This window comes from Chinchilla lanigera, unplaced genomic scaffold, assembly GCF_000276665.1.
Source record: "Chinchilla lanigera isolate Chin_1 unplaced genomic scaffold, ChiLan1.0 scaffold00108, whole genome shotgun sequence".
Classification (NCBI taxonomy): Eukaryota; Metazoa; Chordata; class Mammalia; order Rodentia; family Chinchillidae; genus Chinchilla; species Chinchilla lanigera.
In genome coordinates, this window is record NW_004955509.1 from 2,420,495 (window position 1) to 2,445,496 (window position 25,002).

Below are 25,002 nucleotides of genomic sequence, written 5' to 3' on the forward strand. Positions count from 1 at the left end.
TTTTTGGTTTTTCTCCGGTACCGGGAACCGAACTCACGACCTTGCGCTTGCCAGGCAGGCGCTTTTGCCGCTGAGCTAAATCCCCAGCCCCGAGCGTGGGTGGTTTTCGATGAGCTGGTTAGCATCATTATGCCATATTGCTGTCAAGTTTCAGATGGACCCGAGAGCCATTTTAGGACTTCGTGTTATTATTCACCATGGTAATGGCACAGCTGAGAGGGGACGAGTCATTAAAAATCCATCATCACTATTAAATTAGAAATTAACTCAGAACACACATTCTTCTGAGGTCAGGGCATCTTTTGCTTTTAGAAAAAGGCAACACCTAAAATGTAACAGAGTTTTTAAAATGTGTTTTATGTGCGTTAAAGAAACATATGGGATTATTCATATGTTTGGAAGTGAACACAACAAAAAGCTTAGGAAAGTGCTCCTTGCTAAGCATTTTGTTATTTATTTTAACCTCACGATAACCCGGTGAGGTAGGGATCCTCATCATTGTACTATAAGGAAAGATAAATCAGAGAGATTAAGTGACTTGCCTGAGCTCACAGGGTATAAAACCAGGGCGCAAATTTAGATGATTGATATTAGTCAATATTTTGCTGCTAGTCTCCAAAGGCAAAGAATTGGTGTGAATGGTATCAAGTCACCTGTAATTGAAAGGTATTCACAATTTCCTGACATGAAAAGCTGGGTTATAGTGGATTCTCTGCCCTTAGAGGGAAAGTAAAACGTACACTCTTAGGCCTGGGGCTTGAATCTTTATTTCATCTAGCTGTAGTAGGTGGTGAGAGTCAAGCCAATATTGGTCGTGCTCATTGACATTGTATCATCTCATGTCATTTTTCAAGTGCGAATGCTGCATTTTTATATGAACCAGAGGTGTCTCCATGGAACTTTGCCAATCGTTTTTCTGATGGTGTTCTGCAGAGCATCAGATATTGACCCAAAATACAATAAATGTGCACTTTTCTCTGTTAACAGGACCATTGCCAACTATTTGGTGTGGAGAATGGTTTATTCCAGAATTCCAAACCTTAGCAGGCGCTTTCAATATAGGTGGCTGGAATTCTCACGGGTGAGTTTAAGAAAATTGCATTGTTACATCACTACATAACTTTACATGCCAGCACAGTCTGTACATGAACTGATCCAACAAAAATCATCTTTAGGGATGGAACAGAGGGAATTTGTAGCTCAAACTCTACTTTTAAAAATTCTGTTCATTCAGATGTAACTTACATACCCTAAAAGCTCATTCAAACTTTGCCTTGACTGTGCTGAATAAAGATATATTTATGGTGATAGGGCCATCACATTGCTTCCCAACTCTCCTCCACTTATCCACTTACTGCTATTTTTTGCAGTGTTTTAAACTGGGCAATTTTAATTATAGTTTTAACATTTGTTAGGGGTATGTTTATAATCTTTTAAAGTATTTTTATTTGTATTTATTTTTTAATTTTCGCTGACAAATAGTAATTGGGACACTCATGTATATTTATTGGGGAATGTTGTGATGTTTTGAGCTATCTATATGTTATAGAAAGATTCAAAGAAGTTAATTAATACATCTATCATCTTACTTTTTGTGTTGAGAACATTAAAACCTATTTTAGCAAATTTGAAATATACAAACTGTGTATCCAATGCAATTGTATTGAAATATACAATTATTACTATGTATACTATCACAATGTGCAGAAAGGCACATTCAGTAGGTTCTCACTGATACGTGGGATCTAAAATAGCTTTCAAATAGAGACAGAGAAATTCTATATGATCTCACATATATATGAGATCTAAAAAACTTATGTCTTAGAAACATAGCAGAATGGTGATGACCGAAGGCTGGGGAAGGGAGGGCTGCGGAAAGGGGAGCTATTCAGCAAAGAGTGCAAGGTTTCAGGTAGCCTGGAGAAATCAGTTTTCTTAATCTATTGCATCAAACTATTTTATATTTTTAGTGTTCTGCATATTCAAAATGTGCATGATACATGTATTAGATTGTAAGTTTCAGTCTAAATTTGGGGTTATAATTTTGTTTTTGTCTTTTTCTTGAGACAGGGTCTTGCTTTGTAATGCAGGCTGACCTTGAACTTGCTTTATAGCCCAGGCTGGCCTTGAACTCACAGCGAGCTTCCTACCTCAGCCTCCCGAGTGCTGGGATTACAGCCATGCACCACCATGCCTGGCATAATTTTGTTTTTATTACTACTTAAATCTTTAATCTTGAGTGTATTCTAATTCTCCTAGGCCCATGGGACCTAACCCAGTTCCAGCTCCTCGGAGACCTCACTTAAGAGCCAGAACTGGTTTCTTTCCCCGTACTTGCCTGGCTCTTGAGTCTTTGCTACTTGGCTCCTCTTGCTGCCTCCTAACTGACACAGATGTTGCTCGTATCCACATTTCTGAGGCTTGCAGTTTAGCAATTCTGCTACCATTTGACTTACAGATTTTGCGACTTTGAAAAAGTATTTCATTTTTCTATCAAGTTAAAGTTGCGAATAGCAAATCTCATAAGGTTTGATTTCTTTTAATAGACATTTTAGTCATCAGAAAAACTAGGTAAGTACAGTAATTCTTAGTGGGCCATTGCAGTTGAATAGTAGTACGATTGTTCAAGTGCATCTTGACCCTTTAATGTCACTAGAATATGAAGTCACTTTATTTATCTTTTGGGTTTCTCATGTAAGAGAAACCATGTGATACTTACATTAAAAATATAAGAGTAAAATAAAAGATAGATGACAGGAAATAGGAGGCTAGATCTTTTACACACAGGAAAGGAACCAAGTGTAGGAGGTGGGGGAGGGGCAAGCGCAAGAGGCTGAAAAAGCAATTGAGCTGTGTCAGGTGCCCTAACCAACTCCCCCTGAGGAGCATAATCATTACGTTCTGCGAACTTGTACTCATAAAGATTGAAAAAGAAATAAAGTCACTTTATGGAGGATAGCATCAAATAACTACATATATTTAGGTCATATCAAATTGTTAAGATACAAAACAAGTAGACATTTTTGGTGTAAGTGTATTTTTGTCTCTTAAGTATCACATAAAAGAAAGTACCCAGCTGCTTTCCACCCCCACTGTTCAGAGAATGAGAGAGGGAGAGAGAGGGAGGTGTAAGAAGTAGTGTGTAAAAATTTGAGGTTAGATGTGAGGGAATGGTTTTTGAGTGTGAAGTGCTAAATATAATCTTAAATTGCCAAAGAAGGTTGTAGGACCTCTTTCTCTAGAGGTTTTAAAAATAGATTCATCCGTCACCTTTGACAGGGGTCATGCTATCAGAAGGCAGAGGAGAAATAGGTGAACTTGAGCATTAATCACTTTCGCCCTCCTCCAACAACCTGGGTCTTATATTGTGCGAGGGGTGCTTCCGCTCAGCATCCTCAGCGCCTCCCTCTTTCTTGCCTGTCTGCACCCCCAGCCTCCAGGGACAATTGAAATGGCATTTTTCCTGTTTTCATCCCCACAAGTAAACTTTTGAACCTCCTAAATCTTGCTCTGGAAGTTCCTTACTTGTTTGTGAATTTTTTTTTTTTTTTTTGGTTTTTCTCTGGTACCGGGAACTGAACTCACGACCTTGCGCTTGCCAGGCAGGCGCTTTGCCGCTGAGCTAAATCCCCAGCCCCCATGAATTTTTTTTTTTTTATAGTGGTATAATCGGGACAGATGGGAAAAGCATTTCCATCTGTATTTTGTTTATCAGTGTGTCCTCTGCTGTGACACACTGTAAATATGATCCCTAGATTGGTCGTTGTGGGTCATGTTCTCCTGATCTGCCTTGTCCAGCATACTACAGAGAGCAAGGACATGCTGGCTGGCAGGAACTTTGATCACCATCGATCCTCGAACTTTCTTGGTGGAACTTCAGTTCTTAATGGACATTAAGTACTATCTGGACATTTGAACATGATTCTCTCCTATCCCTGCTGACCACAGAAATGCTATGCCACGGTCCAGATCCTTAGGCTAAAGGAAAAACTCAGAAAGAAAGGTGAAATCCATTATTTTCCCTCTGTCAAAATATCTTCATTTAGTTGTAGATATAAGTAGGGAGAAGCACAATTTTTTCTTCATCTGACTTTACTTTTGCCCTGCTGCCTGATACATGTACATGAGTTAGGTTGTGTAAGGTTTTGTAGACTCTTTACTTTAGGTGGATTGAAAGTTGTTTTGATCATACATTTTATCAGAATGAAGCTCAACCAGATTGATTATCTCCCACAGGTAATTCAGGGCACCACAACTTTGCTGCCTCAGTGGGACAAATGTGTCAATTTCATTGAAAGTGCACTCCCTTACGTTGTTGGAAAAATGTTTGTGGATGTACACTTCCAGGAAGATAAGAAGGAGATGGTAAGTGGAGCCCCAGCTGGTAAAACAAACAAAACAAAACAAAACAACAGCAAGAACAAAATGGTGGCAGTCTAGCTAGATGTGAACAGGAGGTGATAAGCAGGCCACTGTCAGCTGTCTGGGTGGTAGAGGAGTATAGGTTTTCTCTTCTGGTTCTTTCCACTTCTCAGGGAAACGGAAAAAAGTCATCAATGGAGAGTGAGATGGGTGAGCAGATAATGAAGACCAGAGAAGAGAAGGAAGAGTGTGAGACAGTTTCCAGAGGAGAGAAGGAGTAATTCATCTGAGAAAATGCAGTACGGCTTCTTGGAGGCTGGCCAGGGCTAGGTCTAGGTGAAGTTCAAGGTCAGGAATTTAAGGAGACTCATCACCATGGCAACATGTTCTTTTCCATCTGTTTCAGTTGCATTGAAAGAGAGGGTGTATTTTTTCTTCCAGCTTCATTGAGGTGCATTTGACAAACAAAAATTATACATATTGAAGGCATACAATGTGGTGATTTGACATGCATCATGAAACGATTATCACAATCAAATCAACACATCCACCATGACACCATTATGTGTTTGTATGTGGTGAGAACTCCTGTTATTCTTAAAAAATTTCAGGTGTGTAATATATTAGTAGTAACTAGTCACCATACTGTACATTAGCTCTCCAGAATGCATTCACCTTACAACTGAAAGTTTATATCCTTTAACCAGCATCTCCCATTGCTCCACTCTCAGCTCCTAGATTCTATGAGTTCAACATTTTTAAATATGTAAGTGAGAGTATACTGAGTTTGTTTTCGTGTGTCTGGATTATATCTACATTGTTACAAAATGCAAGATTTCCTTCTATTTCATTGGCTGAATAATATTCCATTGTATATATGTGTACATTTTCATGTACTGATGTAAATTTAGGTTCATTCCACCTCCTGGCTATTAACAATTCTGCTGCAATACCGTGTCCAGATGACTCTTCAAGATTTCATTTCCTTTGGATCTATGCCCAATAGTGGGATGGCTATATTTTATTTTCCATCATAGCTATACAAATTTATATTCCCACTAACAATATTTTTGTCACACCCTGGCCAACACTTGTATCTCCTGTTCTTTTAAAAATTTCTTGGTACTGCTGGGGATTGAACCCAGGGCCTTCCCAGTGAACTGCTTCCCCCGCCATTTGAGATAGGGTCCTGTTAAGTGCTAAATTGCCCAGGCAGGGCACAAACTTGTGATCCTCCTGTCTCAGCCTCCCAGTATGCTTGGATTATAGGCATGATCCACTACAGCAGGATCTCTTTCTTGACTTTTTAACAGTAGCCATCCTAACAGGTGTGAGGTGATATCTCACTGTAGTTTTGATTTGTGTTTCCCTGAGAATTAGTGATGTTAAGGTGTTTTTACACCCAGTGGATTTGTATGTCTTCGAAAAAAATGTCTATTCAGATCTTTTGCCCACTTTTTAATTAAGTTATTACTTTTTGCTACTAAGAGTATGTATTTTGAATTGTAGATGTAGATTTATCCATATTTTTATGTGCATTTTCTTTTGATGTATTGTATTTTACAAATGTCATGAAACCAAATATCCAGGTATAATTATTTAATAAAAATCCATGTAATCACTCAGATACAAATATATAAGCATAAATATACAAATATATAAGCATCTTGAATGCAGGTGGTCAATAAACACTGAATTCAAAGGCAAAGACATAAAGTCTATTAAGCTGTGATCACTCAAATGATTGATATTCACATAAAGCAAATTGGTTGGTTTGTAATACCATAAATATAAATACATTTTTCTGGATTGATTTGTTTTTACTGTCTTTGGAGAATTTGTGTTAGGCTTGAGACTTTATATTTGAAACCGAAAGTCCTTTTGCAGATAGTTTCACAGAGGAATTAATACTTCATTTCAGAATACTAAACACTATCCTTGTGCATTTTATTTTGCTCCTTGGCTGGAGTAAATGGATGGAAAAAGTATCAAGTAATCAAGTGGCAACATTATAAGCAAAAGATATAAAAAGGGAAAGATATAAAAGATTATAAGGGAAAGATATAAAAACAAGCAAGGGACAATGGAGAGAGAGAGAGAGAGAGAGAGAGAGAGAAAGGTTTTTGTTGGGAGTAGAAAAGTTTTAACTAATATCAGAAGTATGTGAATTAAATTTGCCTTTCTCAGTTTTGGTGCAAAAGTCCTGTATTTATGTCAGCTTGTGACATTCTGAAATAAAGCTTACTTTTGCAATTTCCCACATTATTTTGACTTACACAGGGGTCACACATTATTTATGTAGGTACTCATCTCTTACATAAAATTATTTGCCTCCTTTATGCCAAAGCTATTTGCTTCAGGGAATACTTAAGTTGGAAACTTATAAGAGAAAAATCTGGCTTTTTATGGCCTTGTTACAAGGCACTCATCCAAGAACCACCTGAAACCACTGATTTACTTGCAAAACATTCTGTATTATTAGCTACAGTCCAAAGAAAGAGAAAAACATCCCCAATGGGACAAATTTCAGAGAGTCTAACTCAGATGAAAGGCTGCCGTTGTTTATTTACCAAAAGAGTTTATTAGGCAAATAATATAGTCAGGTTAAACTTCACGTACTTCTCAGGCTTTAATGATTACACAAATTACATGAGGATCTTCTTGTTAAAAATCAGAATTTCATTGGTCTTTTTGACTTGGGTTCAGGGCAGGGCCCAAGACTTTCCCTAACAAGCTCCTAGGGGTGCTGCCGCTGCTTCTGTTCTAGGGACCACATTGTGAGTCAAGCCTTTCACCTCACCCATTTGTTTGCAAAGAGTCGCCACTAAAAACAGAAACCCTGGTGACGGAGGGAGCAGGCCAGGTGACTTGGACAGCAGCACTTCATTTACCAAAACCTGCTGCATCAGTGCAAGTAACTGCTTCAATTTTTAGATCATTCAAAGTTTCTGAGATTCAGATTGGTTTCAGTGGACTGTACCAAAAGTGTGGAAGGACCTCTAGACTTACGTCCTACCCCCACCATCCCTCCAACTCTTTAGTTTTCCTTTGAAATCTAGTACTTAGGCTTTTTTGGGGGACCTCACTCCTCCTTAGTATCCCTGTTTCCAGAGCCTCTTGATGACAGGCTCGGCTCCACTGCCTCTGGTTGGCACCCCATGTTATCCATGGTAAGTGGAAGAGAACAATTTACTTCAGGGTTTTCATGGCAGAGGGCAAGTACCTTCTTTCCCACACCCTTCCACTACCACACACATCTGGCTCTTACTAACCTATCTACCTACCAAGGTTCCCTCCTACTCTTTCCTTAAAACTGTCCATGCACAAGCATGCATGTGCACATACTCATATGCCAGCACACCCTGAACTCACTCACTCACAAAAGTATAGGAACTTAGCAAATTTAATTATAAACTGGAGGACTGACATGCAGAAAAGGAGAGTCTTTTAACAGAAAGCCACCTAAAGAAGTCAGATAGAACAATCTCCTGCCTTTTAGATAGTGAGACAGAGCTGCTGGGTGCAGGCTTTGCTTGCATCTAAGGGCAGGCCAGTAGAGTGACAATAGGGAGATGCATAACTCTTTGGACAGTTCCTGTCTTTGTGGTCTAAAGTAGTACTATCCGATAGAACTAGAATATGAGCACCTTTGTAACTTTACATTTTCTTGTAGCCATATTAAAAAAATACAAGGAAATAGGTGACATTAAATTTAATAATATATTTTGTTCAACCCAATGTATCAAGTGATACTATCATTTCAAAATAAGAGTAATATAAAATTACTAATACAATAGTTGGTATACTTGATGCATACTGAGTCTTGGAAATCCCCTGTGTATTTTATACTTACAGCATATCTCAGTTTCAACTAGCTTCATTTCAAGTGTTCATTCACCACATGTTGCTAAGTGGCGATCATATTGCTAGTGTACAGATCGGGAAAAAGATCTCTGGAGCTCAGCATGGCAGGGTTTTGGTCCCTAGGTGAAAGACTGCTAGTGGCCAGGACTGAGAGGGTGGCACTGCTGCTCCCTGGCTAGTGGCATTTCCAGGAGAACTCTACCATTAGAAGAGAAGGGCTCAAGCAACACCAGAATTCATGGCCTGGAACAGGAGTGGGCATTGGAAGCAAAGTGCTACTTGATGAGGCTTTTTTAGGTTTTCTGTGATACCAGTTTAGAGGAGGAAACAAATTTCTGATCCTGTTCTCAGTCTTAGCTATCATTGGCTCAGGGACTGTGTAGGGTAGAGTCTGGAGGTGAAAGATACTCAGCGCCTTAGGGGTACAAAGACTCAGTCAATTCAAAGCCAAGGGTTCCAAGCTCAACTACCCTAACATCCAGTGAGTAAAATTAAATACCATACAGGCGTGACGCTGACTACATGTAGGCAAAAGCCAGGGTAGGTGCAATGATAGATAGAATTGCTATTGACCTTGGTGTCTGGAACACAACAGTGGTGAACAGGGATGTGTATACTATGCAGGATTCAGTCAAGTGTAGTCTAGACAACTGTTTTCATGCAGGAATGAAGGTCTATGGGTACTAGATTTTTGGGTTTCATTATGTATTTTTCATTGTTTCAAAGAGGTCAGAAATCTGGATTTTTATGTGAAGTCTCCCACATTTTAAATCTTAGTACTGTGGAGATCAAAGTAAATCTCTATTGAGGATATCATTTTATGACTTTTATATTGACATTCTCCTCCTGTCCTTCTCTCCCTTTCTCTGATGTTCAGAAACAAACATCATAACACACCTATCTGAGGACTTCTTTAATTTTTTATCTTATGTAGAAAAGATCATATATAATTTAAAAATACATTATATTAGCTATGCATTTAACAAGTTGCTCTTATGGAAAATTAAACATAGGCTAGAAAGTGGGATTCCCCCAGAGAATTGATGATGTGTTATTACCATAAATGCAGATGATGTTGTCATCCTGAGGTGACAAGCCCTAATCTGAGTGCTCATAACATAAATGATGGGAGCGAGGATTATCGTGGGGAGGGCGTCAAAGCTATCACTTGCTATTTTCTCTTCCATTTAATTTTTATTTTTGTAATTTATGTTTGTAATGTACAAGTAAATGTCCCAGATAGATATCCAGGTCCATGGGGGGGCGGGTGCAGGTAATGATCCTAATAAAAACAAGTAGGAAAAGAGATTGTCACTATGGACCTGGTGTTATTGTGATGGTCAGTATATAGTGGTTTTTAAAATTTTGAGATAATAATAGTGACAGCTAGCTGTTACTGAGGCTTAACTAAGTGTTTAACACTCTTCTAAGTGCTTTCAGTGTGTGAGCCCATTAAATTCCCACAATGACCTTGCAATTACTATAGTGCTTTCCATTTCCCTGATGACACAACTGAGGCTCAGAGAGTTTATGTAAATTCCCTGAGATCATAGAGTATGAAAATGGCTTAGGTGGAGTTCAAGTCTACACAGTCTAGTTTCAAACCCATTTTCTATTTTGTGTTAGGAAGCTTTCCGTTACTATAACAAATGACTGAATCTGTAAAGAGAAAAGGTTTACTATGGGTCACAGTTTTGGAGGTTTTAGTCCATGGTGAGTTGGCCCTGTTGCTTTTAGGACTATAGCAGGACATCATATCATGCCAAGCTGGAGCATGTGATAGAGTGAAACTGAAATCTAGTGAGCAAGGAACAAAAGAAGAGGAAGAAGAAGGGGCCGAGGTCCCTCAAGGGCCTTGAAGGGCATGCTTTCAATGTCCTAAAAACCCTTCCCGTGGGATTCCCACATCCTAAAGACTCTACTACCTCCCAATAATGCCACACTGAAGAGCAAATCTTTAACAAATGGACCTTTGGGGGGGGCACATAAGAATCAAAATACAGCACATTCCCTTTTTTCTGAGAAACTGAAGCATCCATCGCATGACTGGAGTGAAGAGATCAGAGACTTCTCAGTGCCTCTTCCTGTAACTGATTCATGCCTGTTAGGATATTATTCTAACATTAAGATCTTATAAAAGTAAAAGGCCCACATTTCATATTTCTTAGAATTTTAGAGATAGGGAGCAGCTTTTTTAGGTTTTGTTTCTAGCATTTCAGTATTTTAAAGATGAATATATACCTTAATTTAAATCCAGCCAGTTGACATTGCATTTTTGTGTTAATATAATTCATGTAAAAAAGATGGAATCAATAAGAAACTTGGTGAGTATCAGAGATTTGATGTAAGAACAACTTTCTAGGTATATCTTTGGTCCACTTTATACCCTGAGCTCAATTTTCAGCCCATTTTACATATGCCATTTTAAAGAGTGGTCTCTGGGGCTGGGGATTTAGCTCAGCGGCAAAAGCGCCTGCCTGGCAAGCGCAAGGTCGTGAGTTCGATTCCCGGTACCAGAGAAAAACCAAAAAAAAAAAAAAAAAAAAAAAAAAGATGAGTTCAGCCTCCATGGCTGTCTCTCCTGCATAAAGAGTGGTCTCTGAATTTTGGAATGCAAACCCAAGGAAACCATTTACCACTTGCGAATTATTGAGGCAGAAATGTGAACACATGCAGCAAATAACAATTTTTCTACTGTGTTGATGCACAAATGGTCTCTTTGCTTTAACTATAGAATCAAAAAATTTCGGTAGTCTTGGAATTCCCGTGTGAACATTTTGGCTGAGCTATGTTCTGTATTAAACCATACCATGTTTTATTTCATTGTAGGCACTATGTACCTGAACATTATTCATATATCTAAACTGTGCTAGTAGGCATTTTTTTTTTTTTACTGTTCCTTCAAATTTTCCATGTTTTTTGTTATGGGTGAATCTTGGTAAAGAAAAAAAAATTGATGCTTGTTAACATAGTTTTAAGGAAGATTTTATTCAGGAGTATTGCAGTAGGTGTCAAATCTCCTGCAATAAGAGAGTGAGATTGAACTCAACTCCAAATATAGCAAACACAGCTAGGGACTTTTAGCCAGCTTGCAGAATGAGGGGGTCATTGAATGGAAAATTACTGAAGAGATGTCAAGAGAAGGGAGACTGTTGCTAAACCAATGTAACAAGATCCTTGCTATATGCAGGCCAGGGCAATCAGATATTAAGGGTAGAAAATGAGGAGTTTGGCCTGATATTGAGAGTGATCAGATTCTAAGGTCTTGGAATTCCTTCCAGACAAACTTGACAGTATTCTTGCTAGAGCTTAGCTAGGCAGGCATCGATGGAGCTGGAGAGTAGGAAGAAGAACAAGGTCAAGCTCCAGCTGAGAAAAGACTCAGAGGAGTAGCTCAAAGTTGGTGAAGGAGAAAATCTTTACCTGTTCTCAGATCAAAGCTAAAGTCATTGGTCTCTTATCACATATTGTACATGCTGAAGGTCAACCTAGTTAAAGTAGAATAATTCTTATTGCCCTTCAGATTTAGACTTTATTAACTGAACAATTAAAACCTTACTGTATAAAGGAATCTCGGGTTCTTTTGTTATACTCTAGTAGCTTAGTTTTTCCTGCTTTAGGAGGACATTGTACATGTCTCTAGTAATGCCATACATGACCTACAGTAGCTTCCATTTTTTTCTGAACTGCTCTCTGCATGAGCAGTTCCAGTGTAATTCCTATCCTGAGAACAGGGTCCTCCTCTTGCCCCGTACTGCCACAGCTGGTGTCAAAGACTTAAATACCCACACGGGACCAATTGCAGTGGTAGAGTGTGAACTTGCAACCTCCATATACTAGGAGTTCACCTCATTAATAGGTTAAGATAATTGAATTGATACGCTTCCATTAATGTTCTTTAAGTTTCCCTATTCCCTTGTTCACCATTTCTTTCGGTGGTTGAGTAAATGAGGTGTAACTATAATGTTAATAACAAGGCACATGAAAGTCAGGCTCAGGCATTGTCACATTGCTCTTATGCTGAGAGGTTCTTCATTCACTAAGGATGTAGCTACTCATGAGGGCTGCTTTCAGTAAGACAATTGTACAGATAAAGATCGCCTTGGCTAGCTGGCTATGAAGTATCTTTGTTTCTGTTTGTGTAGTAAATGGTATCAGTTATTAGTATGAAGATTATTTTCCAGAGAAACTTTGCCAGATACCTGTCTTGAATTAAGGCAAACCAAAATGATGTAGGCTTGAAAAGACTTTTTAAAATATAAGGTACAGACCTTATATAAAAATTACATCAAGCCAGGTGTAATGGATGCACGCCTGTAATCCCAGTACTCTACGGGACTGAAGCAGGAGGATTACAAGATTGAATTCAGCCTAAGCACTTGGCAAGAATCTGTCTCAAAACAAAAAATAAAGGAGACAGGGATGTAGCTCAGTGCAAAGGCCCTGAGTTCAATCCTTGGTATGACAAAAAACAAAAACCAAACCAAACCAAAACAAAACCACATCTGATTTTCTGCAAAGTTGCATTGGCATCTCATGGCCCAGACCTACCCTTCCAATTTGGACACATGAGTTAATGTCTTTGAGCCCATTTTTCTGTTTATAAATAGCACTCGAGTTTCTGTTGCCACAGGAATGCTGTCTAACAATCAGTCAAGAAGCCTGCCTGGCATTCAACAGTAAGCAGTTGCTGCTGCTGCATCTGGAGTCAGTGGTGGTCCCTTACACTGCTCTGCTGATTTTGGCTAGACTTGCTTGAATGTCTAGGGGTTGGCCAATCTAGGATGGCATTGGCAGATGTGACTGGGACAACCAGGCTCTGCTCCATGTGTCTTACTTCCTTCAGCTGGCTAGCCTGGGCACGTTCTCATGGTGCTGGCGGCAGTACAAGTGAGCAAGCAGAGACATGTGAGGCCTCCTGAGGTTCAGGCTCAGAACTGGCATACTGTCATATCTGCATTCTGTTGGCCAAGGTAAGTCACAAGGCCAGTCCAGAACTACATAGTTGAGAAATGGGCTTTGCACTTGTAGTGAGAGGATCTGTAGTCATACAGCAAAGGGTGAGGGCCAAGGAAGGGGTGTAGAACTAAAACCATCATTATAAGTATTGTGAATAGGGATAAAAGTAGTACCTACCCTTTTAGTTTGTGGTGAGGACTGAGTAAGATGCTTTTAATAGAAGGCTCAGCACAATACTTGATGCATAAGTGCCCAGTAAATGTTAGCTATAGTTACTGCAGTGTGTCATGCCTAATATTAATAATAAAAGTAGAATGCATCACAGCAAAGTCTTGGCATGGGCTATGGCAACTTCTGCATGGAGATGGCCTCCTTCTTATTTATCTTAGAATGAGTGAGTGTGAGGAAGGTGTCCGGGGGCTTTGCTGTTGTTTGTCTTCCACGCATGCCTAGTGTAGTAGCTTTCCGTTGGGATAAAGACCCTTTTAATGTGAGTGCCGTGGCCATAGTCCAGAACCTGCCCTATTATTTAACACTAAGTTTGGCGCCTAGGAGAGCCTCATGAAACTGCTCAAGTTGCCAAATATAATTTCTATAAGAGATCCAGGTTTCACAACTCTCTCTAGGCTAAATCTTGTTACAACAAATATCGTCAAACCCCAATCCTGACAGTGCATTTGCAATCTTTGGTAAAATGACAACAAGCAGACGAAGTGACTTTAGCTCATTGGGAATACTTTTGAAATAAGCATGGACACTACTCGTGCCCTAATCCTTGAGTAAGGTGTCATGATGACACATATTTCCTACCTTTCTTGTCATTCATATCTCTGGGTAGAATTGGATACTGTTGCCTTCACGATGTGTCGTCACTGGGCAGGGTCTTGTCAAGCAGACTGGGTCAAACTTGTGATTACGAAGGGCACATGCTGGAGATTTATTTAGTAACAGAAAGCTGTTATGCCTTCAGTCAGAGCTGAACGTCGGAAGTGAGCAGGCATAGTGACTTGTCTTCACTGCTTCTCTCACCTCCATGCAGTCTCTTATTTTCTTCTTATTTTAATGCCATTATTATCTTTTTAGCAGGAGCCAGTCCAAGTTCATTTTTACGAATAGTTATAGTATAGATAATGAAAGAACAAATATTTAATGTTTTAATGCATTGACTTAATGTCTATATTTCTAGTAAAATGACAATTGCCACAGAGAGAAGTTTTAGGATTCTCCCACAGTGAGTTTGCAGTCTATTTCTTCAGGGTTTACCACAAACATTATTAAGAATGACTTCTATCCTTACTTTCACTAATTACACAATTACAAGTCAAGGAGCCTTGACTGGCTCTCGACCAATGAGAAGACTGGAGATATTTTAATCTATTTAATAAAGATGATATGAAGTATATGAAAGAAGAAAACCTATTCAATATTAAACCTTTAGTTAAGAGTTTTATTACTATTACATTAAGATTGAGGAACACAGTCAACCATGATGACTTTTTTCTTTTTCAGAATTCTATCAACCTATAATTATAAAATCATTCCTCGCTATTCATTCTGCACCATGCTGACATGACCAGTGTCAGGATGGATAAGGCTAACTGTTTGAGTCATTTCATTTCCACTGAGGTTTATATTTGGTTTTAGGTTGCAGCCATTTTAGGAACATTTGGTGTGAACCTTGGCCCCTAAAGATGGATTTGCTACTCACCCATTAGTTCCATACGTGGATTCAGGCCTTGAATTACTAAATCAGAATAGTTCTCTCTTCAAGAATGTTTACATAAAAAGGGTGTCATGCATAGTTTTCTCTTGTCAACTTCCATGTTATTAAATCTCCTGGTCACATTTGAACAACCACACACTATCTGGGCGGGCAGTTGATAATCTTTATTCTCAGTACTGTTGATGTAACTGTTAGACTTTAACTCGTGAAAGACATTTGATACAATTTCAGTTCTTTGCCAAGTATTTACTGGGGTCTCCCCGATTTAAAAAATTTTTATTTTTTAATTAGCATGTCTTAGTTGTACTTTTTAATGGGGGTCAGTGTGGCACACATGCATATAGTGTGTACTAAAAAAATCCAGCTTTACTTTGTCCACCCTTCCCAACCTCTAACAATCACTGTTCTACATTCAGGTTGACTTTTTAATCTCCACATATAAGACTGAACACACAGTATTCCACATCCTTGCCACTTTTCTTTCTGTCTTTCTTTCTTTTTTGAAACAGGGTCTTGATATCCTGCTATACAGTGCAAGCTGGCCTTGAGCTCACTTTGCAGCCGAGGCTAGTCTCGAACTAGCAATGATCCTCCTCCTGCCTCAGCCTCCCGAATGCTGGGATTACAGGTGTGTGCCATCACGCCTGGCTATTTATTTTTATTATGATCATTCTGTCTAGGGTAAGGTGATATCTCTTTCCGATCTTGATTTTTATTTCCCTCATACCTAATGATATATTGAGCATTTTCATGTATCTGTTGACCATTGGAATTTATTGTTTTGAGAAGTGCCTATTCAGATTATTAGCCATTTTTCCATTTTTAAAGTTGGATTAACTGGTGGCTTTTTGGCTAAGCTTTCTGAATTCCATATAGATTCTGGATATTAACCCTCTGTCAGAAGAGTAGTTGTTAAATATTTTTTCATTCTGAGGGTTGTCTCTTTGTTGATTGTTCGTTTGCTCTGCAGAAGAGTTTTTAACTTGATATAATCCCACTTGTCTACTTTTGCATTTATTTCCTATGCTTTGGGAGTCATATTAAGAAGTGATATACTATACCAATGTGTTGAAGTGTTTCCCCAATGTTTTCTTTCTAGTAGGTTTATAGTTTTAGCTCTTACCTTTAGGTCTTTGATCAATTTTGAGTTGATTTTTGTACAGAGTGAGAGGGATCAATTTTTGTCTCATGCATGAGGATATCCAGTTTCCCAGCACCGTTTATTTAAGAGACTGTCTTTTCCACAGTATATGTTTTTGGCACGTTTGTAGGGAATCAGTTGTGTTTAGATGTGTGAGTTTATTTCTGGAATCTTTATATTGTTCCATTGATCTAAGTGTTTGTTTTTATGTCGGTCCTATGCTGTTTTGGTCACTATTTCTTTGTAGTATGTCTTAAACTCAGGTATTATTATGCCTGTAGATGTTCATTTTATTTGAGATTGTTTTGGCTATGTGTGGTCTTTTGTGCTTTCTCAGGAATTTTAGGATTTATTTCTAGTTCTGTAGATAATGTCATTGTTATTTTCACAAGGATTGCACTGAATATAGAAATCACTTTGGGTATGTGGACATTTTAACAATATTAGTTATTCCAAATCATGAACATGAGAGATGTTTCCATTTTTTGGCATCCTCTTCAATTTCTTTTATTAGTGTTGTATAACTTTCATGGTAGAGATCTTTGACTTCCTTGGTTAAAGTTATCCTGTGGTATTGAAATTTTTACAGCTATTTGTGAATGGAATTGTTTCCATGATTTCTTTCTCAGCAATTTTATTGATATATAAAATGCTACTGATTTTTGTGCATTGATTTTGTATCTTGTAACATTACAGAATTTGTTAATCATTTCTAATAATCTTTCAGTAGGGTCTTTAGATATTTCTACTTATAATATCAAGTGAAAACAGGCATAATTTGCATTCCTCCCTTCTTGTTTGTATACCTTTACTTCTTTCTCTTGCTTAATTACTTTGGCAAAAACTTCACTGGAGGTTTTGATAAGCACTAAGCCATCAATTTGTATTGACTGAGCATTGCTATATGTCAGTATTGGATACTGAATATGAAATATGAAATCATATCATGTGAAAAATCATGTGAGATATGAAATCATAAAATATGAAACTTCAGTGGAGGTTTTGATAGCACTAAGCCATCAATTTGTATTCACTGAGCTTTACTATGTCAGTATTGGATACTGAACATGAAATATGAAATCATATCATGTGAAAAATCATGTGAGATATGAAATCATGAAATGTGAATTATAAAGTGAATAAAATTTAAATTTCTCAGGATACCTTCTGGTTTGCTTTACAGATGCATGATCCCATTTCATCTATATTATGGTTTCTGTTCTCTCAAAGCTTATAGATCTTTTGAGAAGATCAAAAATATGCAAATGGAAAGGCAATTCAACATATCTGAATTGTTCTGATTTTAGACCTGATAGGAACTCTAAGAAGGCACTGAAAGTATGGCCTTAAGTGTTTGGGATTCAAGGGTGTGAGGTAGGATTTGAGTTGTCTATGTAGTATTTCTTTCTTGCCAGAGAGAAAAATACAAAAGAAAGTACAACTGACCATTGGATGAACTGACCTCCCTCAAAGCACTGTTGGCCTATGTCCCTTCATATACATTAGGCCTTCAGGACCATTACAGAAATGTCTTACATCTGTGTAATGGGAAAAGGGTAAGGAGAGGGAAAAGAGGAGTGGGAAAGCCAACTTATAATGTACTAAGATAGGAGGGTCTAATTGTTTCAAACAAGCCCTGGACAGAAGGGGAATCCACGCATGTATATGTATGTGTCACTCACTAGTATCTAGTGGCCAGCGCAGAAGCCTATGGCTGAAATCCTGGGGTGCACAGAATAAAAAAGGAGAACCCACTTTTAAATAACTTGGAGTGAAGAACAGAAATAACAACTGCCATACACTAACCAAATGAACTGTATTTTCACTGATCCATACATATCTGAAATAAGTAGATGCTTAAGAAAATGTTACTTTGTCTGGAGGGATCTTACCTTAAGGGCGGCAGATTTTACCACAATAATGCCTCAGCTATTTTTTAATGTTATATTTAAATCTTTGACTCTAGAAAATGTTATATAATAAATAGACATTTTCTATAGACAACCTGATGACTTCTGTTTTAAGTGGTTTCTATTAATGCCATATGGTGGTTGGTTGGGGTGTTAGGTCAAGGTGAAGGAACAGGATTTCTACTTTTTAGAATTAGGTAAGGTTTTTGCTGCTTCAGAGAACACGACTTGACTGAAGGCAATGTTAGTATGCGATATTGTAGAGTAGTCTAAAGATAAAAATCAAAAATAATTAGTGATTTATCTTCCTAGTTCCAGCATGCTAAAATCATTTTCTTTTATTTGCATTGATATGGCAACAAACACCATTAATCACCTTCAAAGATTTGTCTTATTCTTGAAGTCTGCTGGGGTAGTTTAGCAGCATTTCATAGAAAATGTTATATAATAAATTTGTAAAGTCTGAGGAAACAAAGGGGTGATACAGAGGAAGGAGGGAAGGGGAGGGGTAGAAGGAGGGAGGGGGAGAGAGAGAGAGAGAGAGAATTCCAAAACCTAAACCTAAACTGGGAGTTAGGTCAGGGGGCTGGTCACAAGCTCAAAGACCATAGAAAGCAACTGAGACTCACGGGAAAGCAAAAAGCAGAGAGATTTACTTACGTTTCAACATGAAACACAATTGAGTACCTTGGTGCTCACTGTTAATTGGTTCCAAGAGACATGACAAGTACCAAAAAATGGTAAGCACCGAACAAGTTGTTTGGGCTGGAAAGCAGAGCAAAGTTACAAGCCAAGTGACAACAGTAGGTCCTAGCTTTTCTGCTCATAATCCTGTCTCACATCTAAGGTGAATCCTCTCACGTGGTGTCTGGATCCCGTGTTCCCGCTGTCCTCTCAGGGACCACTTATGGCTTTCCTTCTCCCATATTTTCAGCCACTTCCTTGTCGTTGGGGCCTTTCCACTGGTATTTGACACCAATGTCTCGCCTATTCAGCAGCAGAAGTTACAGCAATAGAAACAGCAGTGGTGGTGGACACGTGCACAAACCCCACACTGACAACATTTCCCTTAGCTCTGTGTTCACCCATCGCCTATCTTCGCTTGATTTCATTCATAGACAAACTCCGCAATTAGGTTGCAGAGATTCGTTGTGCACTTCCCGTGTGCTGCACATCCCACCATGCTCTGCCTTCTGTCCCCAGGCCTCTTTCTCTTGCAGCATTCTCTGTCTTAGAGAATGGCAGCAGCTATTCCACCGAGTAGCCCACACCTGAAGCCTAGGATGTAATCTGACGCTCCCCACCTTCCTCATCTCTCCACACACAATCCATCACCTGGTTCCATTCATTTCGCCGCTAGATCTCTCAAATCCCTACCTACTTCTTTCTATTCTCATTGCCCCGCCCTAATTTGGGAGGCTGTTATTTCTCTATGCACACGCAGGTGAGGCTGGTGGATGTGTGTTGCTATAGAATGAGTTCATGAAGACTTGGCGGGGGCGGTGGGGGAGATCCAGTCCTTGGAGATTTTCTCAGCATAGTCACAGCCTCCTGTAGTAGCTTTTCTGTTTAAAATGGTAACTTCTGCATCTTGCAGTTGGTTCCTATCCACCTCCCTGGCATTTTCTGTTAATTTATTCAGGACATCTCTGGTACTTCTAGAAGCTCTGAACTCAGTTGTCATTTTAGCTCTGTGGTTAGGGTCTGGCTCTGAGCTAGATTAACTCTATGAGGTTGGAGAGATCAGAAACTCTTAATGGACTTATATGTAAAATAGATTGTTTCCCCTAGCCCAGGAGGCCTCGATCCTGGTTGCACATCAGAATCACCTGGGGAGGGATTAAAACGCCCGGTGCTCAGGCTGGGCTTTAGAATAGCGACACAGTTTCCCCATGTGTAGGCCTCAGGTTATTAATTTTTAGGGTTTTCTTTTGGTCGGAATTTTTCAATGCTTCCATAAAGATCCCAGTGTGCAGGCAAGTTTGAGTACCACTGACTTAATGATTTTTGTAGGACCTTTGTCCTATCCTGTCCTGTTTTCATCATGCCCTAATCCCAAGTTGAGGTTTCTTTTCTTTTAATGTTTTTACTAAGTTGGGAAGAAATAGCTGTGAGGCTCCCCCCACCCCCTTCCATCTGCTGTTTATTCTTATTTACATACGATGGAACCCAGCCCACTGATTTACAGCTCTGGTTCCCTTACAACTGTTATTGAACTGAAAACACAGCAGAAAACTTATTAAACAGAAAAAAATTATATTGAGCTTTGTGCTGACAATTTCTTATAGAACAAAGGAAACATTTAGTTTCTATCCGTCTAAAAGTAATGTTTAACATTGATTTATAATCTCATAATTGCAAATTTAAATTTAATTCTGTAGCCAGACCCCAGCTTGTATGCTTTCTTGGGCATTCCATTAAGGAAGCCAAAACATCTCTGCAGGAGGATGGGATTTCTAGGGGGTGTACTCTTAGACATTGGGGCCTCCTCACTGCTGAGAGTGACTTTTGATGTTAAGAATCATTGGCTCTTTTCCCCAATCCCTTCTATTGGCAGCAAAGCCAGGGTAAATCTGTCCTCAAGGTGGATGTGGCCTTTCGCTCTCGTTTTTTTTAGTATTGGGAATTGAACTCAGCACCTTGTGTTTGCCAGGTAGGTGTTGTGCTCTGAGCTATGTTCCTGGCCCAAATGTTTTTTCCGGTTTTGGTTCCAGAAATCAAACTCGGGATCTTGTGCAGGAACTGTACCACTGAGCTATATCCCTGGCCCCTGGCTTCACTCTCTAAACACTGGGGTATGAATGGACCTTTCAGAAGATGTCCTTTCTATACGGCTCCTTTTGGACCTCCCCTTCTGGATTGGAAGTAACAAGACTTTGCTGAGCTGCAGGGAGTAGAGAGGAGTGTAGGAAAATGATAGAGAATAGCGAAGCATTTGGTGTAACCACTGGCACTAACTTGGGAAAGATTTGGGGTCTTGACATCAGTCTGATTAATGTTGGCGAAGTCCCCTTGGGATGCTGGCTCTCCCTGCCTATGTCTCTGCTAACAGTATCTCTCTCACGTGTTCCTTAGCTTTCTTCTGCAGTACCTATTTGAAATACACAGCCCATGCCTTTGCTTGTCTCTCTCAAGTCTTAGTTATAAATTTGGTTGCTACTTTGATAGAGATAGGTTAATTTAGTAGTCATGGACAGGTGAATTCCTCATTAGTCATGACCTGTAATGAATCCCTTTCTCCATATAATCCTTTTAAAAGTAAGTCCTCAAGTTATTCTCATGGAAAAAAATGGTTAGTTATTTCCTGGTGTAGAAAGTGTGTTACCAAGCCTGGAGTCAAGCTGAAAGAACCTCTTTCTTCTCATGTTAAGCATTGAACAATTTCTCATGCAAGCTGATTTTGGTCCAGAAAACCCTGTCTGAGGTTTTGTACTTTGATGCTGTCTCTTTGGGTATTTTCTTGTAGATGGAGGAATTGATTGAAGGTGTTCGCTGGGCCTTTATTGACATGCTGGAGAAAGAAAATGAGTGGATGGATGCAGCGACAAAAAGGAAAGCCAAAGAAAAGGTAAGGATTCCTTTTGATAAAAAATACAACTTTTGATTTAATGGTTTTGCATGCTTGACATTGAGTATGCAATTGATTTTTCTATTGACTGAGCTATTGGCTCTGAATGACTCTGAAGCTGGGTGTGCGTTTTGGATAAATACATAGATTTCATCACTAGGAAGTAGGAGAGAGAAGAACGGACTTTTCCTTTCTCTGACTGCATTTTCAAATGCTATGCAAGTCAGCCTTTCCTTCTCTCTTAATTTCTGTCTGTAAGAGCCACATGGCTTTCTGCCTACTGAATTCTGTCATAAACCATCATTGGATATGGCAGAATGCAGAGCAGTAGGGAGTCACGGGGAGCAGCTGGCAGAGGAGCCCTCAAGATTCAACAAAGAAGAAAAACTCATATTGACTCTGTCCTTCGCTGTGCGTGATGTCCTGAGGCCAGCCCTTTCCTATAACCAAGTAGATGTGCTCCTAACCCATCATTTTGTACCAGTGACCCAAAGAGCATGCTTACAAACTGCAGACTGGTGGAAGACCATCGTGTAGGAATCAAAAGTATTTCTTGGTAGAAGCGGACATGTGCTTGGCCTTGGAAGATTTTCAGACACTCCGCAACAAGGGAGTAAATGGGGAGATTATTAATAGCTGTGTTGTTATGAATGCGGTCTATCTTGAATTCTAGGTACTCTTAAGGAGCCAGAGTTTAAGTGGGTAGGGCACATCCTTTACGCTCTCCATGGACGCCATTCTGCACCTGAGAGATTCCGAAATTAAGAGCATTTCTGCTTTAGAGAGGTGGTTTGAAACCTTCCTGATGATAACGATCACCTGGATTGCTTAGCCATCCTTAGCTTTCTGGGGTGCTCCTCAGTCGGGCCTGCTTTAGTGATCACCGATGAACATTTGTGATTTTTAGTCTTCCGTGTGATTGTAACCGTTAGAGGGCCTAGAGCTCTATGTAGTCATACTGACTCAATATTAGCACAAATATTTTCAAAATTTTCTTTCTTTTTTTTGTGGTGCTAGGGATGGAATCCAGGGCCTCACACATGAAGAGGCAAGTACTCTACCACTGAGCCACATCCCCAGCCCTGAGCACAAACACTTGTGCTTTATGATCAAAAAGCAAAGAGAGGGCAACATTCTGGGAGTGCCTTGTTGAAACCTGAGTGTGAAGAAGTTTAAGGAGGGTATTTTCTAGAGCCCTACAATTCCAGAGGTGGATGAACCTCTCCATGGATATTTTTGTCGATAGATTTGACAGGGCTATTCAGTGTTTGTAGTGAAGAAAGAACTTGGGTGGTGGGTGGGGACGGGGAATGTTGGAGGTAGACAAGGGTATGTTTGCTTTCCTTCCCCCCTCCAAGATCTGTCAGCTGTCACAACTCATACAAGGCAGAAGCTGATGGAGACAGGAGCACACTGGCTGTGTGGATGGGAAGCCTCCTGACAGGAGGTGAAACTTTCGGTACCAATATTGTTTAATGAAGGCATCATTTATTTGCTGAGCTAGTTTGTGTTATCTGGGACAGAATCTGGCTTGCATTGGGCAACTGAGCCCTCGGCCTGTTAGCAGCATTTCATCTTAGCTTGACTGAGGGATACATTTATGAATTAGTGCCAGACCACTGGAGCGAGGTGGGTGGATTGGGAGGGTTTGCGTGTGTGTTATGAATGAATAGATACTGGAGGGATGTCCTGGGAAGTGTGGTCATTTCTTTTTGAAACAGAGATTGGGATTGCCTCAGGGAAGTGTTCCAGCTTGCATTAGTGAGTGGATGTCTCATAGCTGTGCCTTCTGGACACAAGGCCCATGGGGTCTGTCTTGAAGAACTATTCTCAATCCTTCTATTATTAGACGTGTTTCTGTTACCCTCTGAGTTGCTCTGCAGTCTTGTATTTCATTTCAGTGAGAGCTGTCAGGTTTTCTTCTAAAAGTACCTTTTGAACACTCTGCTTTCTTTGAGCTGAGTTCAATCTGCCAGGAACTCCACTAGTTCCTCAACAGGTACAGATATCAAAGGCAATTGTCCTACTGGATCTCTCGAGGTTCCCCAAGTATATCTTGTCTTTAAGGGTTCAGAGCAGTTCTTTTAATGAAAGGCAAGAAAGAGAAATCTCCAAAATTTTTCAGCAGTCGCTCCCTGGACCCAGGAAGGCGATTCTTTTTTCCCCAAATTAAACGAACTTACAATTCTGGCAATGACCTCTAGGTGGAGCTCAAAGTACTCACAAAGAGCACAGCAAGCTGACTGCTGTTATGCAGCTTTCTACTCTGGGGCTGTTTTTGCAAAATTATATATTTTTTTCTTGCCTTTTTTCTCAGTTGTCCTCAATTTGATTGCCTTTTAATAGTCAACAAGAAAGGAGAGTCTCTGCTTAATAATTCCTTGAATCTGAGATGGAAATCTCTGACTATCTCAGGGCTTTGTCTTTCTGATATGGAGTAGCCCTTGCATTAAGAAAGGATTTGCCTGCATTTGAAGTGGAGGTGAATAATTTGCCTTCTCTTCCTGGTATGACTTGGCACTGTTCTTTGGGCATGTGTTGTATGCAGTATATCACCCAGGCGGAAGATTTCTCATCAATAATAGTGCCCACACCGGGCCAATGCTGAGTCACTTGGCAACCCATTGGGAAAGCTGAAAAAAATGTTCCCGATTTGTGAGGGGCTGAAGCTTTTCCTTCCCTCACCATGAAGCTCAGGACTGCAGCTAATTAAAGTGCTTCTTAAATGAAAGGTGTTCACCTCAGCTTTCTGTGGTGGCCGACCTCCTGAACCCAGTGGTCCAGGTACTCATGAGTTCCGTCTGAGACCTAACCCCTTGGCTTCATGGCAGTGACCTGATCTCCAAATGGAACTGTGTGGATGTGGCTTTGTTATGCTCTTTGCTAGGGGTGATCACTGTAAAAGATAAATGAGGGTGTCTCTGCTTCCGTGAAGGGTAAATGTGTTATTTCTGTCTCCCTGCCTTTTTCCGCTCATCTCTTAAGAGGTCACAAGTACTTTTGTGTTGTGAAACCTATGGTGTAGGTTTCAAGTGAAAATTTAGTATTATGAAATAACAACCAATTTCTGTTTAGGATTCTGTGTCCTCTGTGAGAATGTGCTCTTACAGTAAACACACAGCAAAGGGTGGGAGGCTTGTTATTTTTCTGGTTATCATAGCCATTGAATGAGTGAAAAGGGAAGGATGCGGGCGCTTCTCCTGGAGGAGTCACCCTTTCCGGAACAGAAGAAGAGGCTCTCAAGGTCACTGTGTGAGGCTATGCAGAGAGGGACTGAGTGCTGCCTTTGGCCACCTTGGCCAGCTCTGGTCCAGATCAGGAGGAGAAGCTTTCATCCCCAGGTGAATTCAAGTATGCAGTCCAAAGCTGGAGGCCTTCTGAGGTGCTCGTTTGTGGTCTTTGCCCTTGGAACCTAAGCTTGTCAGGCCACACCCAGAGAAAGGTAGCAGGATGGAACTTACTGGGAAGGAGGGAG

The 25,002-nt window shown here is 39.8% G+C and overlaps 1 protein-coding gene across 1 annotated transcript in view; it reads left to right on the forward strand.

Annotated features, from left to right (window-relative positions):
• Phex (phosphate regulating endopeptidase homolog, X-linked) overlaps positions 1 to 25,002 on the forward strand; it is a 189,540-nt gene that overhangs the window by 63,232 nt on the left and 101,306 nt on the right. The window contains exons 10-12 of the mRNA XM_005407827.2: positions 988 to 1,081; positions 4,237 to 4,365; positions 21,426 to 21,527. Of these exons, the coding sequence (XP_005407884.1) occupies positions 988 to 1,081; positions 4,237 to 4,365; positions 21,426 to 21,527 (325 nt within the window). The remainder of the gene's footprint in view (positions 1 to 987; positions 1,082 to 4,236; positions 4,366 to 21,425; positions 21,528 to 25,002) is intronic.